The sequence below is a fragment of the Taudactylus pleione genome, unplaced genomic scaffold, assembly GCF_031769625.1.
Source record: "Taudactylus pleione unplaced genomic scaffold, aTauple2 ptg000244l, whole genome shotgun sequence".
In the NCBI taxonomy this organism is placed as follows: domain Eukaryota; kingdom Metazoa; phylum Chordata; class Amphibia; order Anura; family Myobatrachidae; genus Taudactylus; species Taudactylus pleione.
The window spans coordinates 2,098,714-2,111,724 of NW_028284646.1; the positions used below are offsets into that span (position 1 = coordinate 2,098,714).

General features: G+C 41.4%; 1 protein-coding gene across 1 annotated transcript in view; it reads right to left on the reverse strand.

The window, feature by feature from the left end:
• Positions 1 to 7,351: 7,351 nt before the first annotated feature.
• LOC148516632 (elongin-A-like) overlaps positions 7,352 to 13,011 on the reverse strand; it is a 112,491-nt gene continuing 106,831 nt past the window's right edge. The window contains exons 10-11 of the mRNA XM_088479748.1: positions 12,290 to 12,420; positions 7,352 to 7,617 (exon numbers count right to left, since the gene is read on the reverse strand). Of these exons, the coding sequence (XP_088335874.1) occupies positions 7,556 to 7,617; positions 12,290 to 12,420 (193 nt within the window). The 3' untranslated portion in view covers positions 7,352 to 7,555. The remainder of the gene's footprint in view (positions 7,618 to 12,289; positions 12,421 to 13,011) is intronic.

The following is a 13,011-nucleotide window of genomic DNA, read 5'->3' on the forward strand; positions in this document are numbered from 1 at the left end:
TATCTCCCACATAAAATTAGCCTAATTTATCTCAATAACACTTCAAATAAAAAAGCAAACAAGCATTGCTCATTTAAGTAAAATAAAATAACATTATTTCATCTATTGGTTCATTAGCCAAATGCTTCTAATGATGTAAATTACGCTAGGAAAGATTCAATCACAATTAATCAATCTTTAATTGATGTAATTCGTGGTAGCAAATGGATACAGTTCACTTTGGATGATCAAGCAGTTTGCTAAAGAGTAGGTGATCAGACTTTCAACACACGCCATACACACAGCTAGTAAATAATAACTAGAAAGTGTGTGTGTCTGTTTTTTATGCACGGCCAGAGCTTTGGACTTGGCGCCACAAAATTTGACATTGGGTGTAGTTTGACCAGGATTAAAGGTAAGATACAGTGAACGGTAATAAAGGTACCAGCCAATCAGCTCCTAACTGTCATTATTCAAACACATCCTGTGACATGGCAGTATGGAACGGATTGGCTGGAACCTTATCACCGTTCTCTTTACCTCCTAACAGCTTAGTAAATAGACCCCTCAGTTTTTGCCTAGGTTTGAACTTCGTCAGGGCTACACACTCCCTAAAAATGGGGGACACTCTTAGATTACAAAGGCTCCAGTGAAATTTGGCATTCTGCCAAAAAAAACCTGTGTGAAGGCTACAAAACTATCCTTTAAATCTCATAGGCTGAGCAAGTATCAAACGTTATGACTCATGCAAGTTCATATTAAATCCAAAGTTAAGCTGTGTACACACTAAACTGTTTTTTATTAAAGTATGTTTGTGGCTCTGTAATGCAGATTTTTGTTTTGTACATTAAAGTCAGAAGGCTGCCTTTATTTATCAATAAGTGGTTATTTGTTAATAACCGTTCATTGCATTATTGAAACTCTCTAGCCTCATGCTTCTGTTAATCTGCACTCACAAGCGCTGTGGTCCCATCGTTCAGTATCCAGGTCTATACCCATAATCCCCCTCCAATGCACAACAACATGCGGACCCCTTCCTTCCTTCCTCCCTCCCACAGCATCCGCTCCTTACCTGTGAGACAGCAGCAGGAGCCTCTCTTCCAGCCCAGCAAACATGCTGTACAGGGAAGGGAGGTTTCTGCCACTGCCGGGCAGGGATCCTAGAGGGGAGCCAGGTCTCACAGACTGTGCATGTGCCAGGAATGCTAACACGGCGCATGCGCCCATTACAGAAAAGAAAAACAAAACTTAATTAGTCAGAAACGTTTGGAGAGAAGAAACAGCGCTGATAGGATTTTAACACTACCGATCGCCAGTGAGCACATCATTGATAAATTCAAGTAAAAAAAAAAAAAAAGTTGCGGCGAGCGGTAACGGTAAATAACATAGCAGGTTAAGTTCATTAGTAAATAGACCCCCGAGTCAGGACCAGTGGACTGGGCTGACAAATCGAAGCGGGATAGTGATGGTTGAATCAGAGGTCTACTCATAGGTGAAACCCATGTGGTAAATGCCTGGTGCCTTCATAGAGGTCAGTGATACCTGGAAGACTCCCAGCCTGTCCTTGGAACCAATTGAGTGGAACTCAACCCCTTACCCTAAATATAGGGATAAGGGGCCAGGACCAGTGTCAAAGAACTTAGGGAACAGAGCAGTGAGTAATACAGATAATTTGTAGCCTGTCTGGAATCTGCTAACAGATGCTGCAAACTGATTACCAGAGCTGGGTCACTGGAGCCTAAACCCTCAATGAGAAATCTAGGTCCAGTACCCAGCAACCAGAATGAATGCTGGAGCAGAGACTAAGCACGAACCCCAACACTCTAAGAGAGGACTCACAGAGCAATGACCACCATTGATAGTGGTACCAATGGTATAGTGAGTAGAGAAACTCAGAGTAGGTTAGGAGATGCAATGCTAAGAATAAGCAATATAATTACAGAGCAGAATAATAAAGTTCAGTGAAAGTATAGTACAAGTGAACCCTCAATGAGGAGGAGAATTGTACTCAAGAGACTTGCTTGTAGTCAGGATCACTGCAGACAGAAGTCTAGGCACTTAGAGCACTGGGAAAGGCTATATGATGCCCAGGAGACTTCAGACTATTATGCAGGATGGAGACAGGGATGGGTCACAGGCTTGGACCTTACTTGAACCGCATAGGAATCTGAGGTAATAGATGTAGAAATGGATTGGATCAGGAGACTTGAACCAGAATGGAACTGGAGGTTACAGCCGCTGAGCTGGGTGGAACAGGAGGCTTGAACCGGAATGGGACCAGAGAGGACACTAGCTTAGTTAGATTGGGACCAGTGCTTGAACACAGGCTGGTTAGCAGGATACAGTACAAAGCTGCATAGTGGATGGAGTAGACAGGCAGCAGCTTGCAGGAATCCTGTAGCACAGGTTCAGGCAGCAGATCAGAGGTAGTACTTACTAGAAGGCGCTAATTGTGTACTATTTAAGACCCAATTGGGATAAAAAGTAAGTAATGTGCGTACATTTAATAGAAAATGGTCATGCTTATTTCAATGTGATTTTGCTTTAAGATGTCATGGATCAGGACAAGCCCTTCATTACATTCATCAACTTCCGAATAAAGCCCAGCACCAAAAAAAAAAAATGTCAAAGAAAACTCCTCATAGGGTAGTATATACATTTTTTTTATCAAGAATTAAAGTTAAAACTCATGCAATTTGTCAAGTTAATTTTATGTTTTAGTTTTTAACTTTTATTCTTGTTAAAAAAACAATTATATACTACCCTATGAGTTCTCTTTGATCTTGTTTCTGGCACTGGGCTTTATTCTGAAGTTGATGAATCCAATGAAGGGCTTGATCCATTACATCTTCAAGCAAAATCACTTTGAGATGACCATTTTCTATTAAATGTACGCACATTACTTACTTTTATCCCAATTGGGTCTTAAATAGTACAAAATTAGCGCTTTCTTGTCTTTTATGTGTGTATGTATGCATATATATATATATATATATATATATATATATATCTCTATCTAAGTTCAATAGCCCTAGTAAAATAGCGATGCGGAAATGACGTCACTAAAAATGGCCGCCGTACAATGCGCATGCGCGGGACAGCGTGCTTCCACAAACTAGTTAGAGGGTATAAAAAGGGGTGCTCCAGGACACTACTACTACCCCTGAGGAAGTCCAGAGAGACAAAACGCGTTGGACCAGATTCTCACAACCCCCAATAGTGGACTATCATCTGCTGCCATTCCTTAAGATAAGCGTTTTTTCTTTTAAATTGTTAGTTTTTTTTTGTCATTGTACTGTATGTATGGTCGAAATTAAACATATTCACGGAGAATTTTCTCCATTTCTGGTCTGAGGTCATCTCTTTCTTGCTGCCATATGAAGCCAGACTGTTACTGAGGTTGACCAGAACCACAGAGAAATGACATTATCTATGTATTGATATACGCTCATTGTGGTACGCAGATATTTTTTGTCCAGTGGTGTCTTTAGGTGTTGCATCGAAATACTACACTATATATGTTTCTTTTGATGGGCAAAAAATTACAAGCCCATATTTAAGGCAATCCTAAAGGTAAGTTACCTGACCTTTGCAGTAATACCTGGTTACCAGATAAGCCTGTATTTATTTATATTTCGGTACGCACATTACTTATCCACCTAAGCACGGATCTATCTGTTGTTTTAAATGACTACACTATTAGGCGCACGTTTTTCATTTAATATTTTTCAGCACCTTCTTCTCCTATTGCCATACGGATTGTTTGGAAAGACTGCAGCCACCTGTTACATTCAGGAGTGTTCTACACAATGTACCATCAATCATCAATATTTGACTATTCACTTTATTAGGAATCTGAAAGTTGTGCGCCAGTATTTCACCTATTTTATATATATATATATATATATATATATATATATATATATATATATGTAGAAAAAAAAGGTCCATGCACAGGACCGAAACGTCGGATTTTGAAATTTTTACTGAGATGCAATAAAGAGATGTTTTTAAGAAGACTGGTGAGTGCTACCCCCCCACCTTTTTTTCTACTTTTGCATGAAGAGGATTATTGTGATCCCATATGGGTGTGTCACCCCAGCAATTGATTATTGAAGACGAGAGTGTGGACCTATTTGGACAATAATGAATATATATATATATATATATATATATATATATATATATATATATAACTCGTATATATCTCGTATATAGATAGAGAGACAGCGAGAGAGAGAATTCTGCCTCTATTATGCCATTGCCCACCACATCGTGTGGTTTCCAGTATCTGCGCAATTACAAATGTTTGGAGGAGAGGTTAAATGTGTGGGGGGGGGGGGTGGTTTGAGCCAAGAAATATCAGTGAACTGGGACCCAAGACCTTTGGTTGCCTGTCCTGCATCTATTGCAGCTGGTGTTCTAGCACTACATTGGCAGCTGTGCAGAGCTATTATAGCATGGGGAAGTGGCTGTGCTGCCTACAAGGCATTGTGCTCTGGGTGATAGCACTGGTTGCTTCACTCCTGACACAGTGACAGAAGACGGGCTCACAGATCAGAGACACACACTGACAGTGCTCGCTCACTCTTTCCTTGTGGATAAGGCATCTGCAGAGTCCCATCAGGGCAGTTCCCTATTGGAACTGTCTGATTGGTTTGTTCTGCTTGCTCAATTAGCCTCACCTTATATATTAGTCTTACCAGTCCTCTTTGTCAACCTCCTGCATTATCCAAAGCTCTTGCATAGCGAGGTATACACCCTGTTCATCACCCCTGGGGGAAGGAACTGTGTTTCTGGGCAAAAAATGAATGGCCTGCTCTTATTGGTTTCCCATAAAAGACAAGGCATCACCTTACAAGTATCTTCTTATTGCCTGTCCCACCTGTATTTCAGACCTCACCCATAAGTACTCCCCCAATCAATCTTTGTGCTCATCCAGTATTAAAAAAATAAATACTTACTGTACAAAAGGGTACTAAAAAAGGAATGGGATTGTTATGCCGGCGGCTGTTTAGCCGCTGGTTCAAATCCCGACAAGGCTAGCCTGGCAGGACGGAATCCCGACAGCGGAGGTAAGTAACCCAAACCCTCCCCTCTCCTCTCCCCCTAAACCCTAACCCTCCCTTAGGGGTGCCTAACCCTAACCTCCCCCCATTAGTGCCTAAACCTAACCCCCCCCCCTCTCCGCTCCCTAAACCTAACCCTCCCGTGGGGGGCCTAACCCTAACCCCCCCTTGCCCTGGGGGTGCCTAACCCTAAGTCCTCCCGGAATGCCCAAAACCTTACCCCCCCAACCCTGGGCTAAGAGAATACTTACCCCGTCTGCGACGATCGGGATGGCAGGGGTCGGGGTTCCGGTGTCTGGATTATGACAGGCGTCGGTATCTCGACGCCTGTCATGAATCCCTAGCCGGCATTCTGCAGTCGGGATTGTGATCGGTGGCCGCAAAACTACATCCCATTCTGAAACTATATTTAATACTAGGAATGTGGTTGGTGCTGTATCGTATCCAGGATGCTAAAGTCTATTTAAGGCTCTGGTCCCGTCAGTAGCCCCTGTATAAAGCTTGTTTTTATAGTGCAGACTAGCAGTCTGCCATCAAACATGGCTATATTTAATAACAGCTTTGACTGTGTATTTGCAAGTTTACAGTATTCATTCTAAGGGCTGAGACACACTAGGTAACCATGAACACGTAAAACAATAGTCTTTTAATTGCAGTAAATTCAGTGGCATTAACCACATGGTGGACACTGCAAAAACTATATCCTGTACATGTAAATGTGCATATCTTGCTACAGACCTGAACTTACATTGCGTAGGAGCTGCATCCAACTTCTCTGCGAGTAAAATATATTTTATAGTTTCATTTTATTTAATCCTTTTAAATATGCTATTAATCTCACTAGATTAGACTGAATAAAAAAAAACTTTGGGACTCATCCATTTGTAAGTGAAAAAATGTAACTACAATAAATCGAGTCTGCTATAGGCTTATTGTACCAGTTTTTCTTTACTTTGATTTAAAATCAAACAATGTTAAACCTCGCTGTAGAAAACTTTGTCACTCTTTCCAGGGTCAGACACAAGAGGCAGCAGATGAGGAAGAATGGGAAGTGCAGGGGAGGCTTTCATTCATGATAGACTACAGGTGGACAGTATTGTCATCGACAGGCAAGACTGAAGGAGGTTTCAAAAGTCAAAAAGGTGGAATATTTGAAGGGCCTGGATCAGCAGCTTGGTGGCATCTTTTGCAATGAAGAAACATGTTGCAGAGGTAGAAGCATCAGGACTAGGAGCTTGTTGTAATGTAATATATAAAGGTGATTATAACATTGAAGGCAACAGAGACAGTAAACTAGTATAATAGGTAGAATTATGGTACCAATGACTTAAGAGATATCAGGCAGTAGCTTGGAAGATAAAAAAGATAATATACTCAGTTACACTAAGTTTGACTTTAGATGCCTTCAAGAGGTCTGAACAGATGTGTGAAGTGTTTGCTAGCACAGAAGGAGGTGGTTCAGGAATGAAGAAGTAAATCTACATTCCATATGCATACAAGTCATACCGGAGAATGTGTGAATATAAATTTACCCAGAGTAACAGTAATGTTTACTCCAACCAGGGCCTCAACACTGGGTTCTAAGACAGTCAGAGACAAAAAGTGGGGACCCTCCACCAGTCTGGTGCCAAATTGCTGCCTTGCTCCAGGTGACAGAAATCCTAATTTCGGCTCTGCTCCAACAGAAAGAAAAAGGGTAGGAGGAAGTATGCAATCTCCTTCAAGAAGCCACAAAGGGTTGTCTGGACACACATGATGAAAATTGGTAATATGTAGTATCACAGAATACAAGAGAATGAACCTTTTGCAGTGTTAAGAGTTGATCAACAGTGTTAAATGCATAAAAGGGGTTGGATGCGGGATGCCGGCGCTCTTAATCCCACCAATCAAAATCCTGATGTCGGCATCCCAACAGGGTTAGCATACCGACAGCTGTCGGTAGGCATCCTAACCCTACGCCTACCCTTCCATCCCCGGTACCTAAAGCTAACCCTTCCCCCTTAGTACCTAACCCTCCCCCGAATCCCGCTACTTATCTTTGGGATGCCGGCGCCGGGATTTTGACAGGTATTGGGATTCTGGCACCAGTATTCTAAGCGCTGACATCCCAAGTGCCGGGATATTTACCGGATCCCCATAAAAGAGACTGAGGACTATCAAGCATGCTAAAAACCAACTAGACAAATTCTAATATTTTACATTGAATATGTTCAAAACCATCAAAAGATATTCAAAATAAATAATTTTTCAATGCTGTAAGGTAGAAGATCCAACCCCACACACTAGATCATTAAAAATATGTTACAGCTGTTTGACAGTTCTAGTATTATACTTTATTAGAATATAATATAAACCAATTTATTCATAAATTGACAAAACACTTTTCATCTAGGCACCAAGCTTTGCAAGAAAAACAAAACAAAACAAAAAAAACTATATATTAACAATTTGTGGTTTTCAATTTCAAACTAAATGATTGAAACACGGAGATCACGGCATCTTAAAACTTATCTTGGTCCTACTCTGTTCTTGAAAGCTCGCATGGATTTTGCCATCATTGGTGCAATTTCTAAAGGAGGAAAAAACAATGTTTTTAAAGCTATTTATGAAAATTGAAATTCTATGAAAAATCAAACGGGAAACCAAATTTCCATAGGACAAAACTAGAAAAAAAAAAAAAAACTTGAGACAAATAAACTTGAAAAATAATATAAATATATATTATATATATATATATATATATATATATATATATATATACACATACATACATACATACCACAAATTATTTGTTCTGTCAGTAGGAATCTGACTAAAGCACTGGCAACGAGGCGGTTTTCTGGCGTAGCGTGGTACTAATAGCCTCGCGTTACTAACAGCCTCGCGACCGGCACTTTAGTACCGGCATTATCCGACTTAACTTGCAACTGTCGGACTAAACAGCACAAGGAATTAAATAGCTTCAGGACCAACTTCCCGGCACTATTCAACTTGCGCTGAATTGAAATGGCCCCTTAATGTTCCTTCTCTGGGAGAGTGGTATGCCAAATGCATGCTGACGTAAAAGTCTCTCTCACGTACCAAGTCACAGACTTGGGGGACAAAAAAAACCTGCCCTGTTAGCAACAATTTAAAGAAAAGAATAACATTTTACTATGGTCATTTATCCAACAATCCATAAAGAAAGATTAATATAATATATCAATTCAGTCAGTGTCTGTATATACAGCTGATTTTTCGCTTTTAGACCTGCATATACAGTATATTGCTATTTGTTTAAGTTTACTTCCATTTAATACAAAATATGGATGTAGAGATTTGATTACGGTATCTGCTTGTATTCCTGCTGGAGGCAGGAGCTGTCTGAGTTCTGTGGCTGAAAAGTCAAAGCAGTATCCTCCTATGTAAATGTGCTTGTGACAGCACGGAAATAGCTTTATAATAGACCAGAACAGGCTCAAGTAAAGCTGCAAATTATATACCACGGCAACAGTGTATTCACTTATGTCCTGTATCAGGAGCTATCCGTTGCTACAAACTGCTCCATAGGAAATATAAAAAAAATTGGATCACTAATGCGTTTCTTCTAATATACTCAATTACTTCAGAGGGGTGTAGACCAGATAACTGTGGTATAATTTAGCCCTTTAATGTTTACTAGTAACCACAAATTCTTAAATTTTATATGATGTTCCAAACTACAAGGATGTTTACTTCACTTTTGTCCACTAGGTGGCATGCTAAACATTTTTTTTTTTTATTATTAAGTGGTTTTGTTTTTGGCAATGTGTATGCATTGCTTAAGCTTGCTTATATTGTGTACAATTCTTATATTTTAGGTTTGCCATGTTCAGTTTTAATTGTGTATTCATTCTTAATTACACTTGAAGTATAACTTACAAATATACACATATGCAATAACAAGGTGTATATGGAAATTGTACTCAAATGCAGCCAATTTACAGTATTTGCAAGCGATGAATTGCTGCTTTGGTGTTTTCTCAATGGTGGTGAATCTGCTATATATGTTTAGGACTCAGGGGATGCAAGTAGTGCGAGCTATCCATATATATGGTATACTTTGTTTTGTGCACTCTGTCTGTGTTCAGTATTCATAGTTTAAAAGGCTATACAGATTCTCAAACACCTAGTCTCAAAATGGCATGCGACGTGAGATGCCTGGCGTGAGTGAGACGCCAGGTCCTGTGCCACTCGGCTTGCTCCAAGCTTCTAGTTGGGTCTTTTTGCCTGAAAATTTGTCTAAGTCACAAACGGATGTGACAAACTGTATCACAAGGCCGCACTGATTAAGTTGATATGCAACACATATATCTGAAAATAAACCGCAGCTGCTGCGTATACAGATTCAGACTCACTTGTGACTAATGGTGCATACACACGTTACGATAGTCAACGATATTGTTGAAACAGGGGCGTTTCTAGAGAGGAGTGGCCCCATGTGCAGTCTCCCACACGGGCCCCCTCCTCTGCCCGGCGGCCGGCAGCGCACTGAGCTGTGCGCAGCCAGCGCCGGAGTTATAGACTCTGGGTACTATAGTGTGCCCAGAGTCTATAGTGTATGCACAGGTATTCGGGAAAATGGCCGCGGTGGCCATTTTCCCTGTACTGCGCATACAATGGGAAAATGGCCATCACGGCCATTTTCCAGTCGTTTTACAGTGCCGGACGCCCGCGCCGACGTGGGACTCCGAAAAGGTAAGTATAATTATGGGTGCAGGGTGTGTGGTGCGGGGCCTCCCTGGACCCAGGGGCCAGTGTTCCCCGCACCCAGTATTGATACGCCCCTGCATTGAACGATCTCCCATGTGTACTGGATGATCGATATTGATCATCCAGCACACCACCAACCCACCAACGACGGCTAGCGACCCGCGATCAATGATTGCGGGTCCCTATAGTAATCGTCCATACGTGCCCACGCATCGCAGGTCGTTGGTGGGTTGGAGGCACCGAAAAATGGACGATATGAACGATAACGATATGATATATATCGTTATCATTCATATAGTGCACCATTGGATGCATTTTTGGGTGTAAAAGACGCTCAATGCAAGCCAAGTCGCACGGTACCTGGCATGCTGAGAAGGACTGCAGCAATAGTGCATGAGGACACATCTGTACGTGAACAGGTACTCAGCTGAAGACAGCGCCACTGATGGGTGAGAGCTGGAAAAAAAGACATCTGGATCCACCACTGAATAGGTAATGCAGCATTCCTGGAGCCATTGTTGGTAAACTGTTGCTGGCTTCTGGCATTGAAACACTTGAGTGTTGTCAGATACAAGCTTGCCAATGGGAGACCATGGCAGCGAGCCAATCTGAGCATGCCACCAGCTATTATTAGCTGGAACAAGCGTATGTGTTCAGTTCAATGTCAGAGCCAGAAGAGGAAACATCTACCAGAGAAGACTGCACAAATTTATTCAATCTTTTTTTTTGTTCAGTTGCACCACTAGAGGAGCCCATAAAGACCTGCCCCATGCCTCCAAAACCCCAATATATTATCCACCAAGGATTAACTTTGCCTGTCAGTAGAAGCCCACTAAATCCAAAAGCATTCCATCCCATATTTTACCACCAATATGGGTGCACATAGAGTTGGACAGTTAGTCAAAGGCATTATTCCCTTTATGCCTTCATTAAAATTAGGCTGTTGGAGTATTTACTTTTGTGCATTGTTATCAGATTACCTCACTGTTCTGTATTGCGATAGGTTTGTTAAGCAGTTAAGGTAGTACGTTAAGCCAGAGTTTGTTGTTGCAGTTATGGTTATTAGGGTTTTACTGCATGTTGCTATTGGCTAGGGTGGAATATATTACTTGGTAGTGTCAGGAGCATTGTGGGAGTGCATTGTGTGCTTCTTGCAGGTGGATTGCAGTGTGGCAAGGGTATCCAGCAGGTTTTTGGTTAGTCAGAAGTTACTCCCTCTACTTTCCTCTGCCCTTGCACTTGTGTGATGAAGATGTCTGAGGTGTATCTCTTTTCTGCCATGGACAACTGGCACTGCTACAGACCAAATCAGAGCAAAAGCACTGCAGAAAGGCTCCTCTGCCTTCTCCCAGCTCCTTGTCCTGAACACTTTGGGCACAGGTCCTCATCCTATTATTTCTGTATTGCAGTAGTGCTTTCCCAGTTGCTGTGGGCAGATTGTGCATTGTAGGTTCTCATTAATAGGTTGGTTTAGTCTGGATCTGTCAGCTCTACAAATGTACGGTACTTTGATTATCTTTTTTTGTGACTGTGGAAGGGAGGATAGTAACAATAAAAAAGCCACATGTTCCTCACAGATGAGGATAAGCTTTGCCAATTTGTGTGCAGAACCAAGAAAAATGGCAAAATTTGTCAGGTGGATTGAATATGACGGAGAAGCCAGAGTGAGCTGCACAGACTGGCATAGACAGGTTCTAAATATCAAATTGATTAATTATATTGTTGGCAAAATCCCATAAATACTGGCAATAAAAAGCCTGTTTGATGTACCATTATTTCTAAATACATTACTGGATGAGTACAGGGAGGGGAGGCACAGCACAGCCAGAAGCAGTGGGGAAATCAGTCTGTGCGGCTGGGGGCACTCTGTATCCATGGGCCCATGTGCACCACACACATTGCACCCATGATAGGTACGCCACTGTTTGTAAGTGTAAGTTCTAGTACCTTATGAAAACGTATATATCACACTGTACACGTGAGCAATCTATTCTACTAAGCTATTAGACATTACAATCAGACAATCCAATGCACATATGTGCAAGATCTTGTACTCAGCTATTAGACATTACTATCAGCATATGTGCAAGCTCTTGTACTAAGCTATTAGACATTACTATCAGACAATCCAATGCACATATGTGCAAGATCTTGTACTCAGCTATTAGACATTACTATCAGACAATCCAATGCACATATGTGCAAGTTCTTGTACTCAGCTATTAGATATTACTATCAGACAATCAGCTGTGTTGGAAGAGATTTCCCTCCAAGATAAAATCTCAAATATGTACTGTACAGGAGTCTCATATTTGATAAGCACATGAAACGGTAGCATGTCTATTTGTGAATACTATTACTAGCTGTATTTTAGTGAAAAATGTGTATTTTAAGTTCTCAGGCTCATTAAACTGAGCACTGACTGATAGTCTCTCACAAACCTCATGAAAGAGGGCAGCAACACTAGTTTGTGATCATCTATACAATATACGGTAAAGACAGACACTTACTTCTTGCAGTCTTTTTTGGATCTTGATTTTGACAACCAAATTGGCTATTACTGACAGGCACAGCAGCAATAGTGGGCACACTTGGGTTTTGATTTGAGACTGAGGTTTCCTTTGATTCTGATTTTTGTAACCTAGGTTAACATCATAAAAAATAAATGTAGTTAAAAGAAAACAAAATTTTAAAAAGAAATGAACGCATACATAATGGAACACAATATATGAAAATTATTTGGTGGTGTACAGAAACTAACCATATCAAAAACCATTTTATTTTAAATTACGCTTAAATGACCACTAAACCCCAAAACTAGCATTCATGAACCATGAAGGTAAAACATTGTTCAGTGTTAACCAGATGCTCCTATGCAGTGTGGGCCCTTGTCAAAGAAATGCACTGGGACCCCTACCCACCCATTGTGCCCACAGTAGTAAGCCCCTTACATAGTAGTAGTCCCCCCAATGCAGTTTACCCAGTAGTGGTACCCCCTATGCAATGCCCCTTATACAGTGCCCCCAGCAGTAGATCCCCCATGCAGTGCCCTTTAAATAGTGGCCCCAGTTGTAGTCCCCCCCCCTATGCAGTACCCCCAGTATTGCCTTTTATATAGAGCCCCCAGTAATGGTCCCCCGATGCATTGCCCCCAGTGGTAGTCCCCACCCTCCCCTTTGTAGTGCCCCTAGTAGTAGTCCCCTTCCCTTGTAGTGCCCCTAGTAGTAGTCCC